Source organism: Melanostigma gelatinosum (genome assembly GCF_949748355.1).
Source record: "Melanostigma gelatinosum genome assembly, chromosome: 18".
NCBI classification, from domain to species: Eukaryota; Metazoa; Chordata; class Actinopteri; order Perciformes; family Zoarcidae; genus Melanostigma; species Melanostigma gelatinosum.
The window spans coordinates 12,619,838-12,634,549 of NC_136651.1; the positions used below are offsets into that span (position 1 = coordinate 12,619,838).

The 14,712-nt window shown below is 42.9% G+C and overlaps 1 protein-coding gene across 3 annotated transcripts in view; it reads left to right on the forward strand.

Annotated features, from left to right (window-relative positions):
- Nucleotides 1-14,712, forward strand: part of sfswap (splicing factor SWAP) — a 45,995-nt gene that overhangs the window by 17,518 nt on the left and 13,765 nt on the right. For all 3 annotated transcript variants that reach the window (XR_013772803.1, XM_079289312.1, XM_079289313.1), the window contains 7 exons: nt 884-1,115; nt 1,485-1,637; nt 1,774-1,867; nt 6,696-6,777; nt 7,678-7,781; nt 7,875-8,004; nt 11,627-11,823. Coding sequence is in view for 2 of the 3 variants with exons in the window: in XM_079289312.1 (XP_079145438.1) it covers nt 884-1,115; nt 1,485-1,637; nt 1,774-1,867; nt 6,696-6,777; nt 7,678-7,781; nt 7,875-8,004; nt 11,627-11,823 (992 nt within the window). In the remaining variant the exon portion in view is untranslated. The remainder of the gene's footprint in view (nt 1-883; nt 1,116-1,484; nt 1,638-1,773; nt 1,868-6,695; nt 6,778-7,677; nt 7,782-7,874; nt 8,005-11,626; nt 11,824-14,712) is intronic.

Sequence of the window (14,712 nt, forward strand, 5' to 3'; positions counted from 1 at the left end):
TTGAGGTTTGACCACAGCAACCACACGGATGTGCTGCAGTCCAGAGGCCAATTTGAAGCTGTTTACATTTTGCCTCCACTCTCAGAAATATACGCTGTCAAAACTAAGGTCAGGAAAATCTTAACGCAAGCTCCTGCAATAGCACTCGCCGTAATTAGCTCGGTTTGAATCATTTTTGTCACTTGGTTTCATGTTCAAGTTTTGCAGGTTGTGTGCCGGCGTGTACAAAACCACCACAGATAGCTCACTTTTATGTTTACAGTAAATAGAGACAAACCATGGGTGTGAGGTCAACTTAATACCTCGAAAGGGAAACATTGCTGCGTCATAAAAGGCTTTATCTTTGCCATAAAATGTAATGTCAATGCGGTGACAAATATGCCAAATGCTCACTAAACAAACCTGCTTTTGACAGTTTCTATTTCCAATGGCAGATGACTTTTCCCTGGCCTGTTGATGTTCTTCACCAAGGTTGAAATGGACACAAATAAATACAGAAGGTTTGCCATGACCATACTCTGGAATGAATTAGTCAATCATCCCTTAGCTGTTGTGAGAGCACCATCATTTCACATTAAACAATTGTTTCTCCGTACTTCCAACAGTAGATAGCGGTTGGCCTGCGCCCAGTTTGGAGAAACACACCAGCGAGTCCTGTGTTCTGTGAGGTTTCCATAAAGTCTTGTGGCTTTGAAAAAAAAGCATAGATGTTCCCTCATACAACCTCCCACACACACACACACACACACACACACACACACACACACACACACACACACACACACACACACACACAATCACTTTGATTCGTTGTGCGTCAGGTACACTTGAAGCATTGCTGGAAGGAAATTCATGTAACACTGTCTTCCTCATTTCGTTACAGCGAATGCAGCGGCGATATACTACGGGTACTACATGCTTCCTGATGGAACGTTCTGCTTGGCTCCGCCTCCCCCAGGGATAGATGCCAGCTCCTACTATAACAGTATGCCCGCAGCTGTCATGGCTCCCCCAACATCTTCTGAGGCTTTGCCTAATCTGGGAACTACACCCGCCCCATCTGAAACTAATCAGCTCGTCAGCTCTGCTGCTCCTGTTGTTGTACCAGAAACCAGGTAGGAACTAATGGACATCCCGGTGTAATACCATCTCCTGATAGTTTCTGTGACATTTTTAGATGTCATTGAATTTGTAGGGTTCTTCGTATTTTTGCTTGGTCAAAAATCAAGCACCATGAACCATTTTTTATAAACAAACTGTGTAGTGATTCAGTCATTCTATTGAAGAACCGTATCAAGACAGATACTAGTTTCCAGTGAGCTGAGTCAATGTTTTTTTACTAAAAAGCCAAATTTGCATTATTTGCTCTAAGCATAGGGGTCTGAGATATCACTTAAATGAAACACTGTAGTTTGATAGAGCAAGTAGACGGGTAAACACGTCTCCCTCATCTTACCATCTTTCATTTCCCCTGCGAAAAACAGTTCGAAACCCGAAGCTCAAGTATCCGCACCGGCATCGGCAGCCATCATCCCCCCACCACCCGACACCCAGCCGGTCATAGACAAGCTGGCCGAGTACGTCGCGAGGAACGGTCTTAAGTTCGAGGCCGGTGTCCGTGCCAAGAATGATCCGCGGTAAGTGTCCTAACCAGAAATAAATCTGTCGCGCCCGTCACATCTCGGTTTTTAGGAACTATTTATCAGTAACTTTCCTCTCAGATATTGCAGAGCCTCTTCTTCATCAGCCTGTTCTTCCCTCCGTCTCCTGTAGGTTTGACTTTCTCCAGTCTTGGAATCAGTACAACACCTATTATGAGTTTAAGAAGAATTACTTCTTGCAGAAGGAAGGAAGAAGCTTTCCAGAGGTATTACATGCTTTTATTTATTTTTATATATATATATATGTATGTGTGTGTGTGTGTGTGTGTGTGTGTGTGTGTGTATATATATATATATATATATATGTTTGTGTGTGTTTCTGTGCATAAGAATTAGATAGATCTCCTCCAGCCTGTTAACCACTTAACATCCTATCCCCATCTTGACACCTTTGGTCAAAACGTGTATTTGCGACACTTGAATGTGTTTGATACAGCAGACCAGTACAACTACCACATCGCCATGAACTTGTATGAGTGCTCATGGTGTCCAGTTAATTCATTCTAATGGTCCTTGTGTTCTTACCACCGAACATTTGATCGCAGCTGCTTCAGAATCATGAATGATAAAACCCTCAAAATAGGTTAATTTTGCTCGGCAGATGCTCGGTATGAGCCGATACAAACCCAAAGATCACCTTCACACCTACGAGAAACACCGTTCTCCCATTTGTCTCCTGCCATCAACCTCGCCGCTCTCCACCCACCTCTATGCAATTATGCTTAACAGCATTTGCAGGCAACGTTTAGACGACATAAGAAAAGGTTGTCGACGCATTCACCGCACTTACACTGAACCTTGAAATTAGCAGGGTTTTTTTTTGTTCCTGATAAGCGAGGACCTGCCGTGCTGAAGTTAAAGGTATCCTGATCTAAAATATTGAAAAGGAGGATGAGAATGTCACAGACAACAGGGATTAGATTAAACCCCCAATGGGCACCAGAGCAATACTCTGCAAAAACCCGTCTTTCTTAAATAGTAACACAGTCTCTCTTTCCACCATCAATACTTTTAAGGCTCAAAATTCTGCCAGTGAAGTAATTCCAATTAGTCACCCTTGTTTTGGGAGTTTTATACAATCAAATGTCAATAACTTGAAACCACTATCAAAACCTAATTCTATCAACGAATTGATCGGTTTACCGCCCGTTTGCAGACATTTCACTTGTTGTTGTTTCATTTGTCCAGCCATGCCAGAGCTGCGAGGGTTCTATCTGTACCGTCTATCGCTGTCTGGACGCCCGAATCAGAACTAAAATCCAATCGTGGCGTATTAAAACCTACATGACATACAGCACTCTCGCTGGCTCTGCTGGCTGGCCGAGCTCCCCAGTGGCACATACCCAATACACCACGCAGCATATAAAGGGTAACTAGTTCCAACTAATTCCCTGTGGTCAGGCGAGAGATGATTGGTGCATTCCCCCTGGCTTTAAGGTGCCCCAGAGTCTTGCAGAATGCTGTTTTTTCAAGTTGTAGTTTTTCCTCTCTCCTTTCGGTTGGGTCAACACCATTTTTTCGTAAATTATTTAATAAATACCCTTGAGAAAACATTTGTTCATTTCATTAAATATTTGTAATTTCTGTAATTGAGCCCCACAGAGAGGTTATGGTGATGGGAGGGTATTGCACACATGCCTGCCAGCTCCTTGAACTACAATACAGATATTCCTTATGCTGAGTGTCCATATAGCATGTTTTTTTTCTGGCACGAAAGCTCTGGCATTTTCAACTTGAAACGCTCTGAACTCAGGTTGCATCGTACGGTCTCTCGTCATTGGCAACATTTGAAAAAAGACAGAAAAAACAACGTGTGTTGATACTCAGCCTTAGTCAAATCAAGCAGGAATTTTCCAATCTTGCATTCTTTTAGGGAAGAGATTTCCCTCTATGTTTTTTAGCGACCAGTGGTGGAAGGACAGTAGCACAAAGAGGGCTTTTTACACTAAAATGTATACTTTAGTCTGCTGAAGCCTCATATTCCTTCAGCTTAACTCCGGTAAATAATGGCCTGACCCGGTTGCGTTCAAATTAACTCCACCAAAGGTGCCTCTAATTCACTATATATATTTTCTCTATATTAGTAATAAATGTTACCTTCTTCACACAATGAAAGCAAATATGATCCCAAGTCCTCCAAATGCACGGCCTGTTTTCCCGTCAAGGTCCCTTTAGACTAGTCTCATCTCATGACACCGGCGAAGATGAATGCATATTATAGTGCATTCAGCGGGTATCTCAGCGCTTTCGGCATTCAGTTTGTTTTGCAGTTATTCACAGAAAAATCCAATTTGTTTTAATGAATGAAGTGGTTTATAGCTGGGTTGTACAATTATTGATGATGCAGATAATATCGGAAAACCTCTCCGGAATGGTTTATGTGAATAGCCAAATGGCAGATTAGCCCTCATCCTTTCAGCTTGCTGTGAGGAGTGAATGCACGATTAAAATTCATTTTAAGTTCACTTATTGAGGGCAAAACTTTTTCGAACAAGAATGTGCCAGACTGTCTCAGCGCGAGTGTTTTTCACGTCTCGTAGCTGTGCTTCGGTGTTCTGTCATCCGTATTCATCATAGCCATCATCCCTCTCACACAAGGGAATTATAAGAGCTCGTAGCATATAACTAGGTAGGTAGATGAATACATGTGTGTTGAGTCTGCTTTGTGTCAAAGTGAGAGAGGCAGAAAGTGCGAAAGTTTTGTCTGAGCAATTTTGCCTTCTGATGAATGAAATCCATTAGCTTTTCAGAGAGCAGAGGAGTGTGGCCCATTATGACGCAGCCCAGGCTGCTCCAGCAAGCAGCTGCTGAGCCTTTCTATCAAGAAACCTGCCTTGTGTTTGTGATTTACTCCGCGGGTAATGGGATGCCGATAACGCTGCTCTCCGTCGGCGGCATTATTGGTATTTTCACAGTTAATGGAAAAGTGAGAAAGAGCTAGAGTCGGTCGAAGCAAAAACCGCAGCAGGTTGTGCTGCTGCTGTCGGTATGATCTTTACAATCTTCAGAATGCGGCACTTTTGAAATATGATAAATACAACTTTTATCTGAGAAGAAGCATTTTGTAAATCGTCCAAATCCTCAGATGATGCGTCTGCTTCCTGTTTGGAGAGATCTGTTCAGGAGTTCGATAGAAATACTTTGATGTTCTAATCGAAGCCCCGCCCCTCGTTGTTTGTTTTGCTCGCATTCAGCAGAACCTATGTGGGTTTGACTTAACATGCGAACGGAAGCCTCAAAGAAGAACTGTATTTCAGCCAGTTTAAAAAAGAAATAATTAACTTAATGTGAACTCAGGTTTATGAGAATATCACAACAGGGAGACGAGTTTGCACGCTTGCTAAAGGCTTTCAAATGAAGTCGCAACAGTTTCCATCCCATCATGTCAGATTATTCCCGAATGAGTCACATTAACACATAATGTACAATGTTCTACTTTTAGCTGGGCATTGTACCATAATGTGACAGCTTTACTTTTGCACTGAATTGACTTATTTCTTTACGAACAAAATGTAACAATGATAAATGATTTCATGAATTAAGCTGCCAATTCATTGTTTTGGACATAAGAACAAATCTGCACAAGAAAACAAGCAGAAATTCAGTTCAAACGCAGTCTACGTAAAAGTATTCGTCAAAGCTTTTTGGGTGGATAATGTAGATCACGTCTTCCATTTTTCATTTAAAAATTCCCGTTAAGCGTGTGATCTCCTACCAGCACAGGTTTGGCAGCTCCGCTATGAAACACTGGTGCATGTTTTCACTCCGAGTGGAGGATTATTACCTTCTGAACTGTCCTGTGTCTCCTCCGAGCTTTGCTTTTACACGTTATGTTCTCTGGGGTGTCGGTAAAGTGCTTTGACTTTTGAGAGCCCTGTTAAATAACAGCTGCATAGGAAGCGTCCTTCAAACATGGTAAGACTTACCTCATGAGGCGTTGGCTTCATCGCCACTTCAACCTTTCATTCCATCAGCAGTTTATATTTGGGATAACTGCATAGGGCACTTGGTCCCCAGGTGTCACCACAGAGGGCTTTTGGATATATGGAAATATTTTGACCATCACGGTACACAGTAAAGACGTGTCCTGTTGCAACGAGTACAGCTAATTAGAAGTTTTTCTATCATTTTTCAAACTAAATTCCTGACCTGTATGCATGGCCAATTTCATACCCTCAAATTGAATCTAAAGACATGTTGATGTGTAAGAGACGGAGAGGTCTGCAGTCATGTGCTGCACATGAAGAGAGGCTAAAATGTGAGCCTGCCTTTTAGCGACTGCTGCTGTACACAAGTTAATCATTTTCATTGTCTGCTTCTTCCCATTACGGTGCACTGACGGAATGAAATCAAATTCTCCATCTTGGGAGATTGGCTCGACTCTAAAGAGTCCTCTGCTAGTGTTAATGGTCTACTGACCCTTTTCTCTTCTGCCCAGGTCCTCCACTTGCTGCCACTATAGCGATGTACTTAAAGATACCCATTAGGCCGCAGACAGACGGTTTTTGTTTTTTGTTCTCAGCAGTTGCTGTTGGTTTTCTCCTCCACAGCAACATTTTCTGTAGCACAGTAGGGAGAGAACTTCAGAACTGCAAACCTTAACCGTGGATAGAACTTGGCAGATGAGCGGTTACATCATTTCGATACAACAGTTGTAATTTAAATGGGAATGGATGCAGAGGAGTGACTCATCCTAACGTTTCAGAGCCACCGGTGATGTTGTACAACAAACAAGCATTCACACCAATCTTATTTTTCCGGAGAAACCAAATACCAAGCAGCTCCTCTGAATGTTTTTCTTTTGAAAACATCCCTAACACCAACTTGCACATATTACTGCTGTACTTCCGACCCATCACGGCAGTATGAAGAACAGCTGGTTAACCCAAAGAAATGTGGAGATACTGTAGAAAAATACAGACGGCTTTAGATGGTGTGCTCACTGTTACCTGTTAACAGTGTACGGAACTAGGGAATTGATACGGTTACGGTAATTATTTATTCTCTTCCTCTACTCTCTTTTTGGTCATCCAGCATGAGACGGACGACGAGGACGGTGGTGCCGATGATACGCTTCAATCTGGCACGTCGGTCCTGGATTCCACGCTGATAAAAGGTTTGAAAAAACACAAAGAACAGAGTACTGCTTTCACTTCCTCTTCCTCAGTTCATTCGTTCAGTAAATTAGTTGCAAATCCTTTGGGTAAATATGTGTTTGTGAGTACACATGCACATATTTACTCTAGTGTGTGTGTGTGTGTGTATATATTTCATATGCTGGTGTTTACGCACAGCTGCCTGTGAGTCTGTTGGTTTTTATGCTCCCAATTTTATTTGGTGATATCGGGCCGGAAATGTCCATGCAAAGATGAAAGCGGCTGCTTACCACAACGCTGGCGAGACCCATAAACATGCACACGCATGTGCAAATGAAGGCATGCATTCTCAGGCTATTGGGGGGGGGGGAGAAGACAGGTCACGGAGCAGGCCAAAGAAAACTAATAACTGCACAGAGTAGCACACAAGTAAACTATCCAGCCTCCTACAATAAGGATCACAGTCCTGTATTAAGGTTATTTCTTAAGGGAATGAGGCACACTGTGTACCATCGCAGCTTCAACGCTCACTGTCCTTGTGGTTGTCTCTCCGTCTGTTTTTCTTTCTTCATTGTGCCTCTTTCACATTTGTTTTACCAGTCTCTCTGTGTACCTCTGTTTCATCAACTCCAATATCCTTCATCTGCCCTTTTCTGCGTCTTCTCCTTCCTATTTTTCCATCTTTTTGTTCCCTCCGCCCATCTCTTTATTAATCCTTCCACCAGCCTCTCCTTTCATCCTTCTCCTGCGAACGTTGTATTCGTCATTGACAAAAAGCAGCCTAATTGCTTTAGTAGATGCATTTTTGTCATTTCACTCTGAAACTGTCTGACCAGAAGATGTCCAGGATGTACTTGTCCACCAGTTCTGAACTTCTCTCTAAATCACACGACTCCTTCTGTCTCTTTGTGCCATCGCAGCCTCTTTTGCCCCCATCTGTTTTGCCATCAAAGCGAAGGAAAACGATATGCTGCCGCTGGAGAAGAACAGAGTTCGATTGGACGACGACTCTGACGAGGACAAGGTCTGGTTCAGCTCGGTCTGTTCGATGCACGCGGCTCTAGGGTTGATAAAACTGGCACTAACGGTAAATTATCATACGTTTTTATGCCTGAAGTTGCTGGAGGAGCAGGGGCTGGCAGCTCTGATGGGCGGCGCTGAGATGGCGGCTAAGGATCCGGCTCAAGTCGGTGCACCAGAAGAGAAGAGACCCTCCCTCAGCTTGGAGGAGTTGGAGGCAAAACAAGGTATCAATATTAAAAGATTGTTGGGAAAATTGAAAATCATTATTATCAATAAAATATTGATCGTGCACTGCTTTAGCCACTGTACCTCTTTAAACACCAATATAGTGAAAAAATAACATTTCAAGGGACAAACAAAAAAATATGTTGGTTGGTTCAGGTTGCTACGAATTTGATTTTGAGTGTAATAATTACTTACTTTATTGAACAAGTTTCAAATTTAATCAGAGATTCTGCCTGTTCTTGCTTGTGTGTGTGTCAGTCTGTGCATTCAGATAGCCGTCGGCCTTACTCTCCCTGTGTTTCCCTCAGCTCCGTGGCTATTAAATGTGTGTGTGTGTGTGTGTGTGTGCTAGAATTATAATTCTCTGTGTCAGCATCGACTAAGTGCAGGTGCTTACAAGACATCTCCATCACACCCACTGGCATGCTGTTACTCTCTGGGAAGGGTTGGAATTGGAGTAAAGGAAAAAAAAAAAAGGCGGAAGAGCGAAGATGAACAAATCCGTTGAGTCTGAATTATAAATTCCCTCAACAGGGTGTACCCTGCAGTAAGACATGAGCAGTGTGGCACAGCAAACAACGGCATATATCTCTCCGGAGGCCTAATGGAGATGTATTCTCTCTATTTCCGGCTCTCTCTCTCCATTGTTCACCCGCGGCTGTACAGTATTACACACTCGCCCGCCTCAGTCTTTCCTAGAACTAAAGTAACGCATCAGTGATTTTGCACTCAAACACTTGACATATTCGTCCACGTCAGAATGCATACAGTCACAACGAGCCTTCTTTGTCCTGTAAAAGTTTTAGACTCGCTCTGATCAGGGCTCTTATAGGACCTATGGCTTCTAACGCAGCTTACCTAATAAGATCAGGCTTGGTTGGTGATCTGGCCTCTTAGTTCTTTACAGAGAGCTTCTGCATAAGGGACGGGACGGGGGGGAGAAAAAAACATCTCATGCATGTTTGCAATTGTATTTCCAAGATTAGAGTCACATCTCTGAAATGTTCATGTATTGTAATGTATCACCGACTATTCATTTCAAAACGAATAGGCTTTTCTACCTGAAGCTGAAAGCTGTTGTGTTTGAAGTTGATTCATCTTGTTGTACTTTTACACTGCCCCCCCCCACCCCCTGCCCCAAAATGTGCAATTGCACCTATTTCAGCATTAAAAAATTGGACGCTTCGCCTTCGCAGCTGAAGTATAAAATGATTTTCCAAAAAGGCCATTTTCACATCTCTGTCAAACGAACACTGCAGATGCTGATGCAATTGTGATTATCAATAATCCATCTGACCTTACTTGTTAACCGGTCGCACAAGCCTTCTATACGAAAGGTTTGAAAAATAAGATTTCTTTCCGTCATCCCACTAAATAACCATCGTGTCTGTGTGAGTTGATCGTTGCTAATGACTCGGTAACAGCTTGAGCAGCAGCCGAGGTGTCGGCCTCTCACAGCCTCCTACATGAAAGCTGAAATACTAAATATAAAGCAAATGACAAAAGCAATTCAAAAAAAGTTTCATTTGGCAGACATTTCTGTGGATCTCTTAACTCTGATCTCTTCATTTTGTCTGAATTGTCCAGAAATAAGTGAGGTTGAACTCTGCGTCACCAAAATCATCTTTGTGAATCTAGTAGTTTGCTGATAATAAGCGTGTTAATGCATTAATTGTCAAACATATGAAGTAATAGTACTGTATGCAACTTAAAGGACCGGAAAAACAATTTCCATAGTTGTCTTCTCCTTCTGCAACAAGTGATTTTTGGTTATTTCACATGTTTTTTTTCTGGCTGTAGAGTAACCTGTAACAGCTTGTGCTTGAGGTAACGCTATTCCTTTCAATACTTATTTGCTATTTTTACACCTACATACTTTTTTCTGCTGCGATATGTTGCGAGGCTGCCATGCAGAGACTCATGAATACCAGAATAGCCTCTTATTTGTACTAAATGTATTGGTAATTCTGTAACTGTAGCGTAGTACAGTTACCGGTTCTCGTATCCTAACCGCGTACCATTGTATTCCGTTACTCCCCGAGCCTGCTGACTGGTCCTGTTTAGGTTCAGCGGAACAATCTCAGCGAGTAATGTTCTCTCTCTGAGCTGACAGACAGCCAGAGAAAGAGGCTGGAAAAAGCCTAATAAATAGCTGACTGAATTGGCTTTGCTGTGTGGCAAAGTGGCTGTCAGTCAGCAGGCCTAACTTGATCAGATAGCAGGAGAATCAGTGGCGGACGCTAATCCGTAGTGATGGTCTGGAAAGCAGCCACACAGCAAATGCGTTTTCCAGTGATAAGTGCATGAATCGTTGGAAGTTGCTGCAAACATTTCCCAGTGTATATTCCATAGCGGCGACAGAAGACTTAAAACACCAGTCTATCTGAAATCAATGTGAGATTATATTCAGGGATGTTGTGTGATATACTGTAGTTATAGATACATTCAGTAGTCCATTCATTGAGGGGATCACACAGACTTAAATGTTAAAATGTGAAAGAGGTGGCTCATAGCCATAATGCAAGTTTAGACATCTGAGGAGCCGAGAACCAGAGAATGTTCAGCATTTTGCTTGATAATTGACTTAAATGATCACTCTGTTATCAAATTTGCTGTGAATTCATTCATTTTTTTTTGTTGATCATTTGATCACCAAATCCTTTTCCAGCTGTGTACTGGACAACACATAAAGCAAGCTTCTCCTCCACAATACATGGAGTCAGATTAGTCAATGAATACAGCAGTCAGACTCAGCCTGGCCAGCGCGGTATGTTGTGTGACTGTCTGGGGTACGGGGGGGGGGGGGGGGATTCTGCTCCACTTGGCTGTTGTTTACACTATAGTGGAATATGATTTGCCGGAGCAGCTACTCTGTTTAACCCTGAAGAGATAACAGTCGCCCCAGCGATTGCATAACTATAACAACTTGTTTTCCTGCCAGCGTTTGCTTTATACTCCACCGTCTTGTCTTGTTTCCCCCATTTCACTCATTCCTTTTCCTCGCTGTGACTCATCTCATTCTTGCTCTCTCTTTACTTCTCTACCCCCCCCCCCCCGTCTCTGTCGCTTCATCTCCTCTTTCCTCATCTCTCACAAAAACCATGCACATTTTTCCACCCCCAATTGCACTCAGCCATCTGTCTCCTCTTCCCCACCCACATCTTCCCTCCTACTTTGCTTTTTCTGTATGAACCTTCTATTGCACGAAAATACCCACCGCATAGTGAAGACCTCATTTAAAGATTTCCAACCGCTGCGGATTGACAATGGCATCATCTTAGATAGATTACTTTCAACATCCTTTCTTTTTGTTTTCCCTTGTCGTCTGTCTCGATATTCTTTTGTTTACATGTGCATGTTTTTGCTCTCTCTCTATCTTTTCTCCCTCCCTTCTTTAAGTTCTTTGCTTTCCAAAGACTATTTACGTGTGGTCAGAAGGCCAGCAGAGTGAAAAACAGGGCATAATCAATCTCCACCGCCTCCTCTCTGTCTTTTCAATAATCTTCTCCTCCCTCATAGCACTATAGTAGTATCTGGCTGCAGTTAAAAACAGACAAGGACCATCTCTCACCTGTTTTCCTTCTCTTTTTTTTTTTTGCCCTTTAATCTCCCCGCCCTTAGCCAAGCAGAAGCTGGAGGACCGCCTGGCGGCTGCAGCCAGGGAGAAGCTGGCCCAGGCGTCTAAGGAGTCCAAGGAGAAGCAGCTGCAGGCGGAGAGGAAGAGGAAGGCAGCGCTCTTCCTACAGACCCTCCGCGGCCCCTTCGCCGGGGAGCCTGAGGCCAAGAGAGCCGCGCTGGACTCGGTTGCGCAGCTTGAGGTTTGGTGAACGGCTTATGCACTTTGGTCAGCACTTTGCATTACGCGTCAATCATTTTGAACTAGAAGCTGAACCATATATTCATGACACAATCCCGAGTGGTTGATCCCGAATCACCAGCATGTCCCAAGTGTCATTTCAAGTCACACGTTGAAGCAGCCAGTGTATTTATTATATTGCATAACCTCCAGAGCTACAATAGTATAAACAATATGTATGCGTTGATAACATGGATGACTCGTGTTAAAGTGATGAATCACGGCCTAGGGAGGGTGTGACTTAACACTACGCATTTCTTAGCCCTTGACGCAACGCGTGACATACATATACAACTCTGTGTTTTAAAGAGTGGTTTCACACCTGGCCCGTGCAAAAATGTCTTAACATTGTATTTATCTCCATTAGTACCATTTAAGAGTTTTACTGTATGTGATGCTAAGAGAATACCAGTTTGAGTGGAATACAAGAAGTTGCCGTCGGAATAAAAATAGACGTAGCCTATGATGTCAGCGGGAGAATACTGTGTCCATTAATTGCATGTTGGCATTTATATTCAAAATGCCACTTCAACCAGCACTGATGATTCAGTTGTATTAGTCGCGGTTGGCACGCCCACTTTCTTTTTCCCCTCAATATGCAGAAGCATGTGATTATTATACGATTGTAGCACAGAGCAGACATGCATACAGACTTCTCAGACCTTGACATATCTCCAACAACATCACTGTGTTTTTTCTAATACATGGTGTTTGATAACTCAAGGTACATAACTGAAACTCACTCCAGTGGCGGTGGATAAAGAAGCCCAGTACAATGGAGCCCGCCTCATCACATCGTTAACGTCCACAGTAGACGTATCCGCCCTGAGGTCAGCCGCAAATGTTAGCTGGCTCAGATTTTTTCTTTTCTGCCTTTTTTTAATTTTTTTAGTTGAACTGCAGTCAAGTCTTTGGTCATAGTGGAGGCTCAGTAAATAGAAAATGACATCTAGTACAGCTGGCTGAGTAACCCATCGTGAAACAACCTTTATGTCTGTTGACACCAGATGGCACATTGTGTTTTCCTTTCTATTACATTATTGATCATGTGCAGATGAAGTTGCAGGCAGCTGTTAGGAGCCGTGTGTGGCTGTATTGATGGCAGTTTTTCACTTCATGTAGCCGCGCAATAATAGATTAAGAGATGAATGTCTGTTTGTTTGTTGAGGGAATATCTTCACGTGCATCAGTCACATATATTGGGAAACGGCGCACATTTAACGGTCACAGGAGATGAAGTGTATCACATATTGTTATTGAGCCCAGTCTGTGCTCAGGCTCAGCTTAGACTGCTGTCCATCCATGGGCAGCTTTAAGCCCGGACTGTGACAGCAATTCCAATCAATCATTACTGGGATTTATATGCTGAATAAGTTAATTACTACGCAGCTGTTGGCACTCATAAAGAAGATGAGTATGTTTTCCTCCTTAGCTCATAATATGCTGTTTTAAACAAACTCGTATGCGGAGGATTGAAACTTCCCCAAGATCTAATGAGGTATGAGTTTATTTTTCTTGACGATTTCATCCCGTAGAGATCAGTGTGTTTGTGTAAGTGTTCTTAATGCCTTAATGCTTATGGTACTTATATATAAAACACACTTGTGGAGTGTGCACTTGGCAGAGACGGTAAACTAACGAGTATCAAATGTAGACGGTAGAGGAATTCAGATTTAATTTGGCAGTGACAAGTGGGGTTTTATATTTTTTGTCTTTTGCTGTTGTAGTTTGGGCCAATGTTTTTAATGTTACATTATGTTTTAAAGTGATCAAACAAGGGTCAATCCAAAATTCTTCAATATATTTTCATATTATCTGAAAATGCACGCAGTGATGCAGATTTTAAAAGCCCCTTTGTCAAAAAGAAGAATACATTAGAGTGTAAATAAGACTGGGGAGTGGTCATTTGATGTGCAGATTGCCTGTCCGTTTGATGGATGTTCCATTTCAGCTCCTCATTGTGAGCCCAACTGACGCGTGGTGAACTGGCCTATTGCCGGTTGTGGCAGCGGGCAGGCTCCTGTCAATAGTGCGCCAGCTCTGTCACTCTTTTCCAGATGTTCTCTGACTACTGCAGTGTCCATCAGAGCGTGTGTGTGTGTGTGTGTACGCCCCGAAGGGACTTCCACAATCCAGGACTGTGGGCTACTAATGAATACCTGGATGTACGGCCAGCTAGAGATTGTGAGCTTGTGTTGGTCGGTGCTCAGTCTAGTCAAGATTTAAGCCGTTACATTAAGTACAGTGGGGGTTTATTTTTCTTCTATTGATTCTATCAGATGGCACAAGGCTGCGAGCATGTGTGATGATTTATTTATCCGAAGAAGAACTTATGTAACTAGTTACCTCATCAAAAAAGTAGCTACATGACTGAGTAACTGTTTACTTTAAAACGCTGCCGTTGGTCATATGTTTCAGCACTGTTGTCGCAGTATAATAGAATAATAGCACACTGGTGACCAACCTGACAGACATCCCATCACTGAACTCTACCGAGCAACGTGAAGTAATGACAATACCTCCACAAGAAGATACTCCACTTGGGATCACCATCATCATCACGCATGTCCAAACTTAACCTCTTATGACAGGCCAAAGATGACCAAACATAAATGTTTCTCTTGTGTTCATTCAGTCATGACGGTACGGTTATGGAAGGAGCCCCGATGCACTGGCACCGCTCAGACTGCTGATGAATTGTAGAATAATGACATGAAGGAATAAGAGCGTTCCCAGCCTTCTCTCGCAGGCTTCCATCGGCGATTGATTTTAAAAAAAACTGCAGTCGAAGCCTTTTGATTTATGACCGGTGTGAACACGAGGGAGGCTAGCCTGCTCCTCGCACTGAATT